This window comes from Tetrao urogallus, assembly GCF_951394365.1.
Source record: "Tetrao urogallus genome assembly, chromosome: 6".
NCBI classification, from domain to species: domain Eukaryota; kingdom Metazoa; phylum Chordata; class Aves; order Galliformes; family Phasianidae; genus Tetrao; species Tetrao urogallus.
The window spans coordinates 16,272,242-16,291,156 of NC_136819.1; the positions used below are offsets into that span (position 1 = coordinate 16,272,242).

General features: G+C 49.7%; 1 protein-coding gene across 1 annotated transcript; it reads right to left on the reverse strand.

Annotated features, from left to right (window-relative positions):
- Nucleotides 1-440: 440 nt before the first annotated feature.
- LOC306947707 (USP6 N-terminal-like protein) lies at nt 441-17,467 on the reverse strand (the record flags this gene model as incomplete). Its single annotated transcript, XM_079537087.1, has 13 exons — nt 441-1,603; nt 1,734-1,886; nt 2,541-2,640; nt 3,729-3,794; nt 4,747-4,841; nt 5,658-5,778; nt 6,500-6,548; nt 7,048-7,157; nt 10,279-10,386; nt 16,248-16,328; nt 16,730-16,769; nt 16,849-16,934; nt 17,402-17,467. 13 exons carry the CDS (start codon nt 17,465-17,467, stop codon nt 441-443), a joined length of 2,238 nt encoding a protein of 745 aa, XP_079393213.1.
- Nucleotides 17,468-18,915: the final 1,448 nt, after the last annotated feature.

The window sequence follows — 18,915 nt, forward strand, 5'->3', positions numbered from 1 at the left end:
CAGTGGTGCTTGCCTACTGGCGTGCTCCAGCCCCATCTGAAGGGCTGCTGCTTCCTGCAGGTCTGGAAAAAGAAATAAAGGCCTACTGCTACAGAGGAAGGAAAGCCTCCTGCTAAGTATTTTGTACTCCACTGCCTTATGTCCATCACTGCACCCACCCTGAGCCTTGGAGCTCCATGCTGCGAGGGGGCAGGCAGCGAAGAGCACACATTAACCAGCTGTGCTGCTCTCCCCAAATGAACCCAAACACAAGCACTTCTGTCCATAGAAAGGAAACCATGGATGCAAACCAAAGCGGAGGTTGCTGGTGGCTCCGGGCTCTGCAGCCCTGGCTCTCGTACCAAAGCACAGCTCTATGGGACACCACAGGCAGGCACAGCCGTGTTGAGGGCATCGTGGGGCTGGTGCCACTCCGGCCCCCAGCTCAGTCCCACACCCCACTAAAATGTCACCGACTTGGGCAGCCGTGCAGCGGGATGAGAGTCTGGGCTGAAGCTGTTCTCTGACAGGGATTTGGAAACCTGTGGGGGAAGTTTTGGTTTGGGGCTCAGGGGTGGGCGCGGTGCTTTCAGTGCATTCGGCGGTTTCTGGGTGCCTTGCTGGACCGCCCCCATGTTTGACTTGGCAGAAGGCAGCAGGGAGCTGGCAGCCAGGGGATGGGCGGCCTCTGGCCAGGGCAGTGCCACCTGCCTTCTGTTTGCCAAGTCCTGCTCAGTCACATGTGCCATGTGCAGGCGGGTGGTGGTTTTCACCACGGTATGGAGGCTGTTCCCCCTGGCCAGTGACACGCTCTCTGACAGAACAGGCGTGCTGCTGCCCGAAGGCCTGCCCGGGGCAAGCGAGCCTAGGGCAGTGAAGCCTCGCTCAACTGCCATCTCTGTGCCCTGCTGCAGGCCACCAAGCTCACCCGTGGACGCTGACTTGGGCAGTGAGGCCTTTGAGTCCATTCCATTCATCAGTATCACTGCATGTTGCGTCTCGCCCATATCCTCAGGGATGTCCCTCTGCAGTGCTGTGGCCTCCTCCCCATGCAGGGAGGATGCTTGTTGTTCCTCAGGTGGCCCACAAGCAGCAGGATCTGGCATGTGGTCCATGCTGGAATGCTGCTCAGGCGGCTGGGCCTCCCCAGCTGGTGTGTCCACAGGAGCGTTTGACGCAGGGTGGAAGGAGCCCACGGAGCTGCACAGGGAGGGAGTGAAGCTGGGCGACTCGTGATGCAGTTCACGATGCTCCTCGTGCTCAACCCCATGTCCAGTGTGCAGGGTGGATTCCCCACTCCTCACAGCATCCTCCAGGCTGGTGGGGAAGGCTTGCATCTCGCTCGGCTTTGGAGATTGCCGCTGTGTCACATCCTCTGTCGGCTGCCCCTCGCCGTACGGGAGATGTGGATGGCTGTCAGCTGCTTCATGGGCCCGGCTGCTTGGCACATCGGGAGTCCTGACGGCCGTCCCCTGGTGGCTGGGAGGCTGTGCGGTGCCCCTGTCAGAGGGGTGCTCACCCAGCAGCCCATTCTGGCCATTGGCTGCCGCACTGGCCTTCGTGTCCAGAGGGTTGAGGGAGAGCTCCAGGCCCAGGGGTCTGCGAGGGAACTCGTCGGGCTTGGCTGCACCAGAGGGAGCGATGATACGAATAAGGGAAAAATCAAAAATAAGAAATTAAGAAAATATATTAAAAATATATAAGTAACCAAAGGGGAACAGGGGGACACGGGAGCTGCTGGTGGCTCTACCCACCAGGGGGGGGGAGGTCAAACTTCATCTTGCGCAGCTCACTCATGGACACCTGCAGCTGGTCTATGACAGCGTCATCCTCATACTGCAGCGACGCAGCAATTTTCTCCTGCAGAAATTCCCGCAGATCTTCCAGCGTCATCTTCAGCAAGCGCTCTGGGGAAGGGCAGAGAACACAGCAGGGTCAGAGCAGGGGCTCGGCTTGACTCCACAGCTCTGTTTTGGAAAGCCAACAAGTACTGGGTGCGTTGCTCTGGTTTTGACTAGGTGAAGTGTGAAATCCACTGGGCCAGGTGTCCTGATGCCCTTCTTTTCATGCTGAAGACCTGGGGCTGTGTATGCCAGCCATGCCGCCCCTCCACTTCCTCTGGGCAGCAGCTCAGCAGTAGGGGCTGGCGGCTGACGGTGGGGTGAGGGCCTATGAAGGACAGTACACAAGTTAAGGGCCATTTCTGCAAGTTCTCCTCAATACCTCTAGGAGGAGAAAAAGCTCCATGAGAAAGCCCAATGGCCGCCTCCCATGCCCGCAGGCAGGGACTGGATGGGGCACTGATACGCCCCACACTACATGCTCCTCACACTCCTCCGAGCACAGATAAATTTCAAAGCCAGGCTGAAACTGCTGTCTGCCATCAGAATTAAAATTTTCTGGAGGCAGCGGCCGTGCAGAAGTTGCTCCAGCCAGAAGCAAACCACTGCCTTTGGATGGCAGCACAAGCTTAGGCTAACCCGTGCACCGTATCCCTTGGTTAGCAGCTACGTGGCAGCTCGTGCTCCACTCACTGCCTGCCCACCACACAAAACACTTACTTTTGTGCAGCTTGAGAATGGTGTAAGCCATGGCTGTCAGGACCCGCTCTCCCTCCAGGATGTAGATGTCCCACAGCCGCAAGGTGAGGGTGAAAGGTGTCTGTTCCCAACATAAACAAAAGCATCCTGTTAGCACCAAGGTAGTGACACTACAGGCTGACAGCACAGAGGTCAGCAGTGTGACTGTGTCCCCTTGCACTGAAACACACCCCACAGTAAGGCGTCTGTAATGCAAACCCTTATTTTGTAATCTCTGGCTTAAAGCTAACAAACCTGATAGCTTTTGATGGACCTCCTTTCAACCTTGGCAAAAGGCTCTGATCAACACCAGGTCCCATTCTGACAAACAGGAGTGAACTTGTATTCAAAATGAGAGAGCATCTCCCAGGGACGTCAGCCAGCATTTACGGCACATCACCACTAATGAAATTCATACTGGTCTTACTGTGACATTGAAGTTTGGTTTTAGGATGCTACACCTGCTCTCCAGAGTTCGGTGCAACTGATCTCGGCAGCTCTTGTACAGCTGTTGCTAAGGGAATTCTGCATTTTGTACAGCTTGTAGTGACAACAAGGCTCTGCATGCACACATCTGAGCTCACTCCCAAGAGGCCGGCCTCTGCTTTACAGGAGGCAGGGAAGCAGAAAATTGAGACTGTGGACACACAGACGTGCTAAATGTCAACTGGTCTCGATCTGTTGTTCATGTGTGCAAACAAAAGGCTGCCCAAAAAATAAGGCAGTCTTGGCTTGGCCTTGGACACATCAAGGTAATTTTCTCATGCTTTCACGTCTCCAGTACGTGGCCTACTAATTTATGTGCAACTGCTGTAGGGCAATTTGTTCAGGTTTATGCCTCAAACTCTTCCCCATACATGTTTCCAGAGCCCAAGTGATGTTAATTGCCCTCACACGGCTGCAGTAGAGCAGGGAAGAAGAACGGTTCTCCCCACGCATGTGGCTGCTGGAGGATGCTTTTCACTCTCTGTGAATGACAGGCAGTTAGCTTCTTAGCTTCTCCATTGTTGAATTTTCTGCCTTATGAGAGCATGCATAATATTCCGCCTTATATATTACTAAAAGAATTTTAAAATCATGTGATTTTTTTCCACAGTTAGCGAGCAGAAAACCCAGACAGATTTGGCATGCACGGGTGGCAGAGCAGAACGCAGCCCACGGGGTTCTCACCCGGTCAATGAAGCACTGCAGGAACCACTTGGTGGTGTAAATCCCTGTCGTCATCTGCTCCTTGTCCTAGGATGAGACAGTAAGCAGAGACGCGCGTTTCAGCTTGAGCAATCTGTGGGACTTATCTACAGCCTGCCAGGCTCCAGCCACGCCACAACTTCAGGGAATGATTCCTAAGAGCTTTTCTGCCTTAATCTCTGCTCCGGGGATTTACGGAAAGCTCCCAGGAACCAAACCCACCAAACCCATGTACTCCATAGAGATCAACATTGGAGTTTCCATAGCGATTCCCATCCTGCCCTCTTGGAGCACACAGAAATGAGGAACCCCAAGCATCCCACAAGCAAACCCACACCTGCAGAGCCCAGCCAGTTGTGCTCATTCCTCTTTGGCCCCCCCCCCATTAACTCCACCTCCGAAACCTTCAACCTAGGCAGAGTTATTTGAGTTTATGCCATCCACCTCCCGCTCATTTTTTCTCCCCAGTGGCTATAATTAAGTGAAAACACATTCTGGCTCTGTTCCACTGGCATGGCTGGGGCTGCCCTCTGGCAGCAAGAGACAGGAGCTGTCTCAGAGGATAGCTGTTCCTGGAGCTGAGCCACCGAACCCCTGGGAGCACCAGAAGCTCTTAGCAGCCTGACCAATGAATACTGAATGTCTAAAGCAAATGCAAAGGGGGGAAAAAGGGAGCAGGTGTTACAAAGCAGTTTCCGCAGCCTTTGACTACAGTTGACATGCCCTGTAGACACCCCTCCAGCCTCTGAATGTCATGCCAGCTGCTCAACCTGTGCAGCCTTCAGATTTTAGCAGTCCCTGCACCCATGACAACCAGCAAGCAAATGGTAGCCATTCCCCACCGCAAGATTCATGGAAAAAACAGCTTAAATGCTTGCCCTTGTGTGGCTGAAGCATAGGGTTAGAATTATATTCAGTTGTGCATACGTTTGGCAGAGCATCACGCTACTTGCTTTGCCATTAAATGTGACTTTGTGAAGGACTGATAACAAAGAGATACCATGTGCTTCTTCAGTTTCGGAAAGAGTTTGCTTAAAATCTGCTCGTGATGAGCTTGAAATCTCTGCAGCTTTGGGAACCCGGGAATAAAGAAACCTGAGCAAAAAAAGACAAGAGGAAAAAATTAGAGGAGCTGGGAGGAGGGGTCATGGGGCAGCCCCATGTTGTAGACATTTATCCCCTGTGCAGCTGTGCCAGCAAGGATGCAGCACAAGCCTGCTATCTGGAAGGACATGTGCTCGGCAAGCCTACAACAAGCTTCTTCCTGCTTTGCACCTGAAAACCATAGAATCATAGAGAAAGCACTGCTTTAGCAGGGAGCATCAAAGCTAGACCAGGCTGGGTGTAGGCTTCTTCACAGAGCCATCCACAGTTGTCAGACCATCAGGGCTGGCCGCTTGCTCCTGAAATTGCCCTCTGTGCACAAATGACTGCTAACCACAAGATGAAAGGAACTTTAATGTGGTTGAACCAAAATAATACAACTCATTCAGTGGAACTGCATCTTCATAGAAACTTAAGGGCATGTAGCTCATGGCATATTGAAACCAAAGTGTCGTGCAGTGTTCTTGGATGCACTTCTGTTAGACTTCTTATAAACCTGTAAGCTTGAGTTAAATGACTGCCAAGGGCAAAGCACTTTGGAGGGGAGATATCACCTACATAACTGCATTAATTATAGAGCACTAGAGGCTGGTTCTGATAAACTACATTCTTCTCTTGAGCCTGTCTGCCTGAAGCAGAGCTCAGCTCTATGCTCAGTTTATGCAGCCACGTAATTAAGCCATGCTCACTTTAAGCAAGTACCTAAGGAGAAACAAGGCTCTCCTGGCCAAATTACACAGCAGACTACAGCCTCCTCTCAGCAAGCCCCACAGCAAGAGTTGCTGCCCACATCCCGGCCATCCTTACCATGCATCGCATGCTTCTGGTTGGTCAGAAGCTGTGCCAGTGCCCAAAACGCATCTTCTTCATTCAAGTACATCAGCAGGATGGCTGCGATCTGACTCATCCCCTGGCAGTAGCTCACCTCCTGCAAGAGCAAGGGGCACACGTGCTGCATGCTGCCTGTGGCTCTCTCTGCAACCCTATCAGACTCTCATGATTTGTTACTGGCGAAAAGGGGCACGTGGGGAAGACCTGGAGATGGGAGCACATGGATCCTGGGCCCCTCTGTTATCAGAAACCCAGCTTGCCTGCATCTCCCACTCTCCTCTAAGTTCTGTCCCAGTTTTCAGGTATTTACTGTTTATTCTCCAGTTTACAGTTCCCATATGCCTACAGTGTCTGCCATATGGTCTACACCATCCCACCTGCAAGGCTTTAAGATTTCCAGGCACTCCACATGATGGTTAAAACCAGCACACAAACCATTCTCCCTCTTTTTCCCAGACTAAAACAAGAGCCCCGCTCTGAGCCAGGCCTTTAAAAAGCCCTTTGAATTTGTGCTATCTGCTGAACGGCATCTTCCAAAAGTTTACCCAAGATTTTAAGGATGCCAGACCTGTGAGATAGATCAGTGAGCAGTCGTTCCTTTGACTGCCACCTGAAGTCACTTGTGCCTCCTTGCAACGGAGGCAGTGCACTCAGCAGCCAGTTTAGACCTATTCTGCCCAAGCATCACAGCAGTCCATGCATACCAGCATCAGAACTTCAGCTGGCATGACTCTGCCTGAGATAACACACAGCTGCTGGATGTATATACGTGTATCAGGACAAGGCTTTCACTGTAACTGGACTAGCTTACTACTTACAGTGTTGTACACTGAGTATGCCGACAGGACGTGGAACAATGCCTGTTGCCTGCAGAGAAAGAAAGGACATTAAAATGAGCCACTCATACAAACTGAGCTCAACACACCTGTGTGTCAGGTCTGGAAGGGGGGCGATGGTTTTCCTGTAGTCTGGAAGCCACTGAAGCACCAAATGCTTTAATCCCAGGGGAAACAATGCCACCTTTCCATTAGCAGGCTTCTCCCTTCTGTCTCTGCTAAGGGAGTCATCACTGTATGGATATGTACAGTGCATATGGTATGCACACTGTATGTAGGGCACCTCTCCAAACCCATCCATCACAGAGGCCACGTGCATTTCATCCTGCTCCACAGGGACTCCCCACAAGCCCTCTGCACTTGCAAGCCCAGCACCTCCACGGCCAAAGCACCACAACAGACTGATGTGCCAGGCTCCAGAACTGGGGCTGAGCATGGTCCAAGGTGGATCTGCCCAAAAAGAGAGCTCAACAGCTGAATCCAATGCCCGCAGCCCAAGCCTTGTCATGTGCCCCTCAAGCAGTACTCACTTCACACCATAGCGATCCCGAAACATGATGTGGTTTCGGAAGGTGCGGTTAACATCCAGATCTATCTGCTTGATTTCTGAGGACCAGCTCTTTGCCTGTTGTTTCATTTGCTGGAAGGGAGAGTGGCAGACAAGAGGAAGGGGTCAGACATCATCTAAGCCTGCACCGCTTGATATGCAGCCATCTCCCCGCGGTAGAAGTGGCAGCCTGTGAGATGCAGAGCTACTGAGGAGTGATCCCAGCAGCGAGCAGTGACCTGGGGGTGAAGGGATGAAGAACAGCGACCAAACCGAACACAAGCTTGCCCTCCCACCGAGGCAGAGCAACTGTAGCTCAGCAGCACGTGTGCCTGCACAGCAGGACGTGGACCAGCACATCTTACCAGCCCCAAAACCCCTTGCAAGCACAGAGATAGCACTGCTTTGGCTCATCCCACTGTGCAGCCTCTCGCTTGCCCCTACATCCACAACACAGGATTCTTCATGGCACCCAGCCTGGCACTCTCTCTGGGCTGTAACAAAGCTTCAAGTCCTCTGCTGGTGCTTGAGGAATGATGCACACCCAAAGCAAACGAACAGATGTATGCACGCCAACAACACTGAGCTCTTCAGAGGCTCAGTCATAATGAAGTCCAAAGTACTGAGACTTCAACTCCTCTGGAAAGTGATCCTTACTCCCCATGCAGAAGAGAATCGTGTTAATTTTGAGGAATCCTAGAACAGTAGTTCTGGGATAATTTCTTGGATCGGTGCAAATTTTAAGGAACTGGCTAAGTCCAGAACTGAATCTAAGCTCAAAACAGAATCCTCACATTCCCCTATGCTAGCTAATCATTTAAGGCAGTGTTACACAGAAGGGACTAAAGTCCACTGCAAAAAAAACACAAAAAAACAAAAGCAAACTAGACTGAAAGCTAAGCCCACCTGAATAAAGAGTGCACTCCAGAGTTCAAGAGTGGACACACAGACATCAGGAGACATTTCTTTACCATGAGGGTGGTCAAACACTGGGACAGACTTCCTAATGAGGTGGTGATGCCCTATGCCTGTCAGTGCTCGGGAGGTATTCGAGCAATGCCCACCAGCCCTGCCCAACCCATGGCACTAATCCAGCACAGTGGGGCCAGGCACAGCCAACGCTCCCTCAGGAATTTTAAGTCTAACCATGAAAGCAACTGTAGGGAGGAGCAACAGCACAGGGCTGCTTCTGAATTATTGCCTGCACTGGACAAGGCAAGGTAGCAAATATGACAATGAAATGATGATCAGATAAATGCTATCATCTCACGGCATTAAATCCTGTACTTCCAGCACTTCTCCCTGCCCTTCACAACGCACAGTCTGCCTGAAGTAACACAAAGGCACACACACATCCGTCACTTGAGTTCAGATTTCCCCACATTTCCCTCCAGTTTTCCCTATCAGAACAGCACAGACCTCTCTCTCAAAGCCTATAACTAACTGTACTTTGGCATCTTCTGACTTCTCCCAATGGGTCGTCCTCAAGGCACACAGGATGTGTTTCTGCCACCGTTTGCCCCAAAAAGATGCAGCAGCCATGGGGCCAGTCTCTGGAGGTCAATGGGCTGAGGCTGACTCAGTCCCTTCCAAAAGCAAAATCCCTCCACCAGGATGTGCCTCTGGAGCTAATTAACAAGAGAGATAATTGCTAGCGGCAGGTGGCACCAAAGAGGAGGAGGATTAAGACGAGCTTTTAGGGGGGTTGAGTACAGCAAAGCCTATTAATCCTGAAGCTCCTGCTTACTGCAGACTCTCCTCTGAAGCACAGATAAACTCCTTGTGACTTTCATTTCTTTGGATCGTTTCCCTGCCTGCACAGCACCAGCTTCTTGGGAGGGAGCATGATAAGAAACTACGTTATTATAGGCAGCTTCATTATCCCTGCTTATTGCTGTGATCCCAACCCATGTTCCCCGCACCCCCTCATGTGAATCCATCCCGGCAGCACTTCACTATTAACATCCATGCTTGACTGGCTGTAATAAGAATTAGCCTCATCCTGTATAATAGGCAGGGATTTTAGAAGCGCCTGCACCTCCTGGAAATGGAACTTTAATTTCTGCCTCCAAAAGGCAACAGCCTCTGCAGCACCCCAGTGCTCACCATTATGAGAAACGTTTGCAGGCTCTTAAGGCAAGCTGAGGTCTGCTAGGAAAGCGTGTGCCACCCCTACTGCAAAGGAGCCTGCTTGGTCTGAGCTATGCTAATGCAAGCTAATTGTGAAACGAGGTAGGAAAAGAAGCCAGGCAGCATAAAGCAGCCTTAAGGTTTGATGTGAAAAATAGAAGAAATACAGCAAGCACCACTGCTTGAATTTCTGTTCAATGCACACCACAGAAATTGCTTATTTGATACCAAGGAATCCACAGAAAAGTCTGCAGGATGAAGAGCTCTGGTTGGAAGCAATGCAAGAAGGACCTTGCTCCTATCTGCAGAAGAAAGAATGGAAATTGATTTTTAATAGAGACTTTCAAGATAGTACTACTATAATAATGACTGAAGATAAAAGGAATACACCAGCTGCTTCAATGCAAGCCATTTCAATGCTTGCCAACAACTTCCAGCTGAATATCTAAGTTAAAAACTAATCAAAAGGCTTTCTAGACCTGTCCTCACCCCACTGTAATTGGCTTTCTTGACTAGCAACCCTTTATAGAATGGTTCAAGGCTTCTGATCTTGCTGCATACTTCACAGTGCAATGAGTAACATTTTGAAGTCCACAGAGAGGTCTGGACCACCTACACCTAGTGGCTACCTGCTCCAAGTGCTCTGGGCTACTACACAGGCCGGCAGCTTGGGGAACCACAGCCAGCAACTTCATTGAGCTGTCTGCTCTCGTTCCCAAAGATGCAGTAACACCAACAGCTCCTTCACCAGCTGCCTGCACACTGGGGAAGCAGCTGGCCAGCAGTCCCCAACCTGACAAACACATAGATAAGGAGTTTATCCTCCTTTCTCAGCCCTTGCTAACTTTAAGCCTTTCCTTCTCAGAGTTCTCAGCAGGTCACTGCAGGGATTCAGCCCAGCCACCAGCGCAGGTTGCACTCTCCCTATCCCCAAAAGCTTCCCCACAGGGATCCCCCGCTTCCCCCCCTGCCCATCGCAGATGCAGATTCCCGTGTCCTTAGTGGGTCCACTACTGGTCCACCCTGCCCTACCACAGCAGCCCAGGCACCTCCCTCCCCACTCGCTCCTGTGCTGGTTCCGTACCTCATACTTTCCTTCATTCTCCTTCTTCATCTTCTCAACGTCCAGCAGCAGTGACCAGACCTGGCCTCGCACCTGGAGCGGAATGCCTTTGTACACTCGCCGACACATCTGCCACGAGGAAAAGGCATGCACTGTTAGTGTGCTGCAGAACAGCTGTGCTCACATGGCACAACAGCAGCCCTCTTGTCCGTTCTTGTACAGAGAGGCGTTTCCAGTCTGATGAGTGGGCTGGGCACCTGCAGCCATCAAAGACATCTATTTAGCCAAAATCCAGACACATCTCATGCTTTTGAGCTCTCTAGAAGAGCTGGGCACAGACCATCCCTGTTGTAGGTGTAGCTCTTACATTTCTCCTAGTCAACCTGCCCTTGGACTCCTCCTCTCGATGTCTCCTGGAACCAGAAGCAGTACCTTTGGCTTTGCAAGCCTTTGGTCTGAACTGGTGTGGCCACTTTTACCTGGATCCTCAAGGAATAGGAGATACATTTCCCCTTGGAGAGGAGAGCCCTCACACAAGTCAGAGATGCGTCCACAGCAACACCTGAAGGCAACTGGCAGGCTACACCAAGGGCTCTCGTGCTGGAGAAGATAACAGCCCACATGTATCCCTCAAGCAAGGACAGGGATCAAACAAACACGCGAGTGTCCCCCCTTCTAACTCCATGTGTTCACTTTATAACTTTCACAGATGCCTCTTTCCTTTTTCTTGTCATAAGGCCCTCTTTCTCTGAACAGACTATTACATTTCAATAGGAAACAGAAAAAAGAGCTTTTTGTTCCATCCCTGACTTCTCCCATTAAAAGAACTTAAAAAGAAAAAAAAAAAAAGCTTTATGTCTGAATATTTTCCACGCTTGCACTCATCCCACCCCCTTGAAACATCTTGCAGCTGCACTACAGAACCAACTGCAGCATTCTTCCAGGTTCCTGGGGACCCCAAGGCTGCACAGGCCCAGGCTCCAGCTGCAGGGGCTTATGTTAGGATGCAGGGATCCCCTCAGTCCCCTAAAGGGACTGAAGGATCCTATAGGACAGGGCAGAGCAGCAGCTCTATGCCCCACTGAGCACAATCCATTCCTGCTGTCTGGCTTAAACTTATCTGATCTCCCCCCAAATCCCTCTTTTCCCACACGCTTTGTGCAAGAGAAGGGCCATAACTCGAGGAGAAGCATCGAACCACACAGTGGTTTGATCAGCAGATCAGCAGGAGGTTTTCTCATCGTGGACCTGCAATGTTGCCTTTGCATCCCTGGCGCTAAGCAGAACATCTGCTGCAGTCACTTCTCCTTACTGGCACACACCACACCATCAGCTTCTTCTCTTCTCACCAGAGTTTTTAACACAGTCCCTGCCCCAGATCTGCTGCTCGCTGTTCCAGGCAGTCTCACTTGCTCTGAAGGTCCTACACACACCCCAGACCACCATACTCTACACAAGCCCTTTGCGAGACTCTCAGCTAACACCAGGAAAGAACTACCAAGATGGGTGCACAGAGGGAGGCCTCCAACCACCCAGTGATGGCCCATCTTTTAGGGTATGTTACTACTTCAGGGTCTGCCAAAATTAGCAAGGAAGAAGCACAATGTGTACGTGGAACAGTGCAATTACATGAACCACTCAATCAAAGTCAAACTGGAGAGGAAAATCATAGAATCATGGAATCGTTGGAATTGGAAGGGACCTTTAAAGGCCTTCTAGTCTGATTCCCCTGCAATGAACATGGTTATCTACACTAGATAGGTGCTCAGACCCCCTGTTCAGTCTGACCCTGAATGTCTCCCAGGACAGTGCATCCACCAGCCTTCTGGGCAACAAGGAGCCCATGAAAGCCTGGCTTATAACTTCGTGAAGCATAAGGTGAGACAGAAAGAAGAAAAATGGAGCATGTACCCATTTAGTTAACAATCATCCCACGATTTGTTTGTTTCCAGAGTATTAGGAAAGAATGGCTGACAGTCACCAAGGTAGAGCAAGCTCAGCTCTGTGGGAAGAAAATTATTTTGTTTTGAATTCTCAGAGCTGTTATTGTTATACTTTAACAAGTGTGGCATATATAGTAAATGTCTCTAATGATTTTCTCTGCACAAGAGTGCAGCAGAAACAAAGGAGTTACAAAACATGCTGAGATGAAAACGAACTAAAATGCCTCTCTACTATTTATCCAAAGGGTTTCCTCCTCCCACCACTTCCAGAAGTGCAAGTGATAAAACCTCAGTGCTGTGAATCACGGAGAGGGAAAATGAGTAATTTTCCTTTGTCATGAGACTTGAAGGAAAACAGGGAAGTTATCATTAACAGCAGCAATTATGTGGGAAGCAGAGTGCAGGTGACAGCAGCTGCTACCCTTCAAACACACCATCTTTTGGCTCTAATAAACTGCTCAATGCTTGCAGCTGTGAAAAGAACACCAGGACCACAGCCCAAGCAGACTGACACAAAGAGGGCAGGGAGAACAAACCCCATCACACCTCACAAGTGGAGGTGCTGGGAGCTGAAGTGGTGGCTCCACAGCTTTCACCAGAGGGGTGGACCCCAGTGTCTAGGGGAATCTCCACTGCCCTGAGGCACATCATGAGGACAACGTGGCTGTGGCAGAGACCGTTTGCTACAACCCCTTCCTTTCCTGGAAGCAGAACAGCAGGGATGAAGCCTGACTTGGCCCAACTCTGCCATGACAAAGGTCTGCAGGCTGTTCCTAGCACGAGCAGATTACTCCCTGCTGGGGGTCTGTGCCAGTCAACACACAGCCCTGATTCATCCTAAACCGCTTTGTCGGCACGCATCGGATTAAGAACCCAGCACCTCAGTGACCTTTAACAGAGACAAGGCCATGACTGTGTGCAGACAGGCTTTGCTAAGAACCTGACATCCCCAGCCAAAGACACCCCTCTCCAAAGTCCTAATGCAACAAGCAGTGCTGTGCACAGATCACATCATCTCCACAGCTGTCAGTCCCCCAGGACTGATACTCCTGCTTGAAATCCAGTTATTTCAAAGCTACAATGAAGAAATTAGCTTGCTATCAAGAAGCACTCAGCGTAGCATTTTTCCCTTGAACTACTGTGCATATGCTTACATGGCACCATTGGGGCAATTCCTAGAATCCTAGTGATAACATGGATTTAGAACAGCAGTGAATGGAGCACAAATCCCCCAGCACTGCTGTGCTGCACCCTGAGCCACGCAACACAACACTTCTCTGCAAATTGTCGAGTGTTGGCTCTGTGGAACTCTGTGCCCTTAGCATGGACTCATTTATTTCCACATCATTTCCCCTGTGAAGTCAGTAAGGCTGCTCGTACAGCCAGGAACAAGCACCGTGACAGCCTAACCACATTCTTGCTAGAACGGTGCTGGTATCATTTGTGTGTGCTTCTGGAATTAAGTCGTAGCGCTGCAAAGCATGCCTAGAACAGCTCTGCAAAGAGATCCGCTGTGGTGCTGAGCATGAGGAGTCCCAGGGCACTGCTTTCATTAAGGCAATCCTATCTGCTGCTCATCTTGAAACACATCATACCGGGAGTGATTTGAAGTGCAGGCAGGCCACCTTGGGCTAGGGGGATGTCAGAGGTTGCCTGCTGAGGGCTCTGTCTCTTACAGTCAGCAACCACATCACGTAGACAGCGGTCGGTAGCAGGTGGGAATGCATGCTAGAAATTGAGCTAATGTCAATCAGGCTTGGAGACAGGCAGCATCCCCAGGGAGGGTGCAGCATTCCTCAGAGGTGGCAGAGCAGGAAGCCCCTGTGGGTGCTCTTGGGGCAGCTCTGGTAGTTTTCCGTACTACTCGTTGCACACTGCAGGAGCCTGTGCCGCTGTGACACTGGAGCTGGGAATGGTGTGAGCTGCCCATTCCAAAACAGACAAGCCAAGGCAACAACCTGAGCTCCATGCCAACACTGAAAAACACACATGCTAGCACAGTGAGTCCAGAGTCCTTCTGAACAGACTGTGTCAAGACCAAGGACAAAGAGATGGCGCCTGTCTTCAGCACTCTTCAGAGATTTCTTCGTAAGATGAAATCTGAGTTCTTTCTTTACAATCCTTTAAGTTCCACGCCTGAGCTGTGTCAGCCATCAGCTCATGACAACACCAACCTCCAGGCAGCTTCTGTGCTGCCAATCAAGCACTGGGCTGTACAGCTCTAAGACTGCAGCATCTTTCCTCCAAAACAGCAATGCAGATGGCGGTGTGCTCCATGCAAGGGACTGACAGGGATGGAAAACACATCCAGGTAAAGGTACTTTTCTGTGTTTCTCGAGGTCTTGCTCCTTGCTGCTCCACACTGAGCTCCACAGGGTAGCTCTGATACATGCACTGATGCTAACAGCAGCAGCACAGAGCTTCCTGCGGCAGTGCCAGCAGGCTGCCAGGCCTGATTCAAAGCTGCTTTGTGCTCTTTGGCTTCATGCTCTCCCAGGCTGCCGCCAAGCACTGTGCCTCAGCCGCTGAGGGGGCTGACGCTGAGCGCCAGGGCTCAAGTCCTACAGGGGACAATGCCACTTCTGTGTCCTGGAGTGAGGGACTGTTCACAGGCTGTTATAAATAGCAATGCCATTTATTCCTTTACATTCTCTGACACAGGGACCTGTGAGTGGCTTGCTGTTGGATGGCCAGTCAAGCACCTCTCCAGCCTTCAGCTGAAAGTCAGCAAGCAGCCAGGTCATACAAATCCTGCTCTTTGGTGCTTCCTAGGATCAACCCTGGGGCTGGACATGGGAATGCCGTCGCTTGGACAAAGGACCAAAGCAGTTGGTTTATCCTGTACACCTTCAGCACCTGAACTTCTTGTAGGCCCACCCGAGCTGACACAGGAGAGCCAAGCTGTGCTTGACACACTCCAAACACAACAGGGCCCGCTGGGATTCCCTGAACACTGTTGGAATTTGGTATTATGGCCACGAGGCCACAGAACAATTAATGCTAAGTTCTAATTAGAGAAGTCAAGGCCACAAGAGAGCCTCCATTTTTGCCACCCACAGAACAGCACTGATGAAGAAAATAATTATAACAGCACTGAAACGAGAAGAGGGACTAAAACATCCCAAGCTTATCTTCAGTACCATTCTTGTTATAACAAAAATAAGATTTTATTTAACAGAAGAGGAGCCTACTGCTGTTCTTTGGTTGGGTGAACTTCAAATTGCTCCAGGCTGCCAGTGATGAGGGAAGAGGATGCTCTGTTTCCAAGCTGCCCATTACATCCTCCAGCAGCTGTGGTAGCATCCTCTGGAGGAAGCTGAGGGAGCCAACACATGGAGCTTCTGAATGCAGGCAGGTCAAGCACAGTGCCTCTGTGCTCAGCAAGCTCTGAAGTCTGCCATCAGGTTTGAGGCTTTTTTGCATGAAGAGGTTTGTCCTAGGAATTTATTACAAATATTATTCATTAAAATTAATTTGGTTTTGCACTGGTGTTTGCAGTTTACTTACAAAGTCCAATCCAACGCAGAAGGTTAATGCCTCCACACGTGCCTTCCATAGCTGGGTGAACACCAATAGGCTCAGCAAGCAGCCAAAGGGCTTCACACAGGCAAAGCAGGGAGCAAAACCCAAAATCTAGGTCATGTCCTAGACTGATATTTCTCACCCCTGGGAGAAAACCAGGGGGAAAATCAGCAGTACCCATTGCATTGTCCATGCCATGCCCAGGTGCTGCAGTGTGCAGCAGGGACCCAGATGGACACACGAACACATCTGCTGTGCTCCTGCCTGCACAGGTGTCAGTACAAACATATAGGCTGCAATTAGGATTTCTCATCATATTTGAGTCAGAGCAGAATTTTCCCTCTACTGGTAAGCCAGCAAAATCTAAGGAAAGATTTGAAATACTGAAGACTAACTAACGGGTAGAATTAGTCAATATTTTCCATCTATCTCTGGTTTCTCTCTTAACTTTCTCTGAAAGCCTGACTTATTCAGAGGAGTCACCAGAGCATACCTCCTTGCATGTGCTCTTTTTTTCCACCTCACCTTGTCACTGTTTCTGTATTTGCTCCATTTCTTTAGCATCTTCAGCCACTTGTCCACACGTTCAATTTCCTGCTGCTTTTGCTGGTGGGAGAGGGGGGAGAAAGACAGAACAAATTTAAGAAAAAAAGCTAGAATACAATTTCTGAAAGATAAGGACTTCCTTCTCCTTTGGTTTAAATTTCTGACAGCTGAACTTTACACTCAGCTGCATACAAACGCCTCTCACAGGAGACAGGAATAACCCAGAGGTGTTTGCAAGAGCTGGTAATTTCAATACTAAGTCATTAAAAAAGCATTGTATAAACAAGGAGGGACGCAGGCTTAACATGAGGAAAGCATTTCCAAAAGGACCGTTCCTTGACCAAAAAAAAAAACCCATCCAGATTCAGCTAGCTTCAAATCACTAAAAACAAGGATCACTCCTCCCCAGATGAAGTTACAAGAACCCAGTATCCCACACTGGCAAAGCTGACAGCTCTCACCTTCTCCTCCAAGGCGGTGCGGGTTGGCAGCTCCTGCTCGCTGGAAAAGCAAGGGGTGACATGTTAACCATGGGGACAGCAGTGTGTGTGGTGAGGGTGGGAGAGAAGAGAGAACTTACTGCAGAAACCCAAAGCGGTCAGTAACTTTGTACAGCGTGAAATCAGCATCTTCCCACGGGTCAATCGTGGCTCCCTCCTGCCTGCCCTGAAAGCAGAAGGAAGGTCAATGAGCCACATCAGGAATGGAAACACCCCAGTGCCCGCATGCTAGAAAGCACAGAGCAACAGCACTACAGACCAAAGCCTACTCTAAAGAGAAAAAATGCAACACAATCAACAGAAAAGTCTACAGGTTGAAACCATCCAGCTTATCAGAGGTGCCACTGCTATGGGGTCAAAAGGGTTGTACATCATAGCAGGCAGTGCTGTCGGGCAATCGGGCACAGGCCATCCTAGCTTTAGTAGGGACACAGAGGCACTGGAAATCCAGGGCCTCTGTGAGTGTATGGAGCATATATGGGATCTAAGAGACTGTGAGAGAGGATGGGCAGGCAGAAGTAGGCAGAAAGAGCTTGGCTGCTGCAGCAATTCTTCAAAGCGTCCTTGCTTGACCCATTGACCAAATATCCCCAGCCTTAGCTAGTGTACTGGGGAAAAGCACAAGGCTGGTACCTTCTCATACTTGGCAATGATTTCCGCTTTTTCCTGGGTTATTAAAGTGTCTATATCTTTCTTCATGTCAGAAGCTGTAAGGCAGGGGAAAAAAAAATTAGAAAAAGAGGTAAGTAAAACCATACACAGCAAAAGAAATATTTTAGGAAAGAGCTAATAGGGAAAAGCTTTGCTGACAACTTTAGCTCCCAGCCTTATCCAAAAGATAAAATGAGGCTGAGATTAAGAAGCCTCCATACAGAACCTGCATGGAACTCGCATGCATGCAGCACAGCTGCCAGCTCCTCACTCTGCACTGAGAAACAACTGAACTGGAGCAAGTGGGACCTCTGTCTGTACAGCAGCTGGAGTGGGAGATGCTCTGCACACTCACACGCTGTACAGAAGACAGAAAGTAAAATTGAGAAGTGCAATCCAGCAGTGCTGATGAGTTCTGAAGCCCACGAGCTGCAGGCAGGATAAGCATTGGAAATTGTGCCATGTTTTCATTCTCATGGCTGTGGCTTTGCCAGCCAACAGGTCCCAGATGGACAGTGCACTCTGAGGAGCAGGGAAGGAGCTGGGACTAGCATCAGTTCCCTGATGGCCTTTGGAAAAGGTCTACACACTTAGGAGTACAAAGCCTCTTAGAATAGCTTGTTAGACTGCTTTTTGTCTACTCGAAGGAGATTTTTGCCTATTTTGCCTGCTGTAAGATGACCCAGCAGGGTTGGGAAAAAGCTATTAAGGACCATCACAACCTTAAACTATTCCCTCCCACTGCCACAGATGAATCATTCAGTGATTCACTCAGAGCATCTGAAAGCTAAATGACTTTAATAATACAGTCCAGAGATTTATTGTCCAGCTTGAAAGGAACACATGGGATCCTTAGCTGGACAGAATCCTGCAAGAAATTGCAAAATGAATCACATGGCCAGCACACTGACTGCCCATGTGTGCTGTGCAGGAGTGGGTTGTGCCGGTCCTGCCCCGTGCTGGGGGCAGAGCAACACAACACAGCAAATCCTGACCCTCTGCAGGCTGCATATGTGAAGAAAAGCACTACCTCACTCCTTTTCACTGCACAGATCCATTTGATAACAGTGATGTCCTTTTCTTTTGCTTGCATGGTTCTCATGAATTTCAGGACCACTACAGATCAGACACTAGAGCCACTAGAGATAAATGGGAAGTAAGAAGGGAAGATCACTGCTTCCCATGCTCCCCTTCTGAGAAATGTGAATCAAAGGAAACTTACTCTCCTGCTCCACCTCCTTCTTACACCACTTTTGGGTTGTTAGGAGGCTGGAGAATTCAAACGAGATACTTACAGTGCTGCTGAAAATACAACTTTTCTGCAGGCTGGAGGGAAGAACAAACTGTATGTCAAATTAAATGCATGATTTTTTAAGATACTTACGAAGTGGAAATTATTCTGACCATCTCTACCACACACTGTAATAAAATAACCAGAGGAAGAGCTATTTGGTAAGAAAGGAAGACTTACATAGCAGAAGAAAGAGCAAGACCAC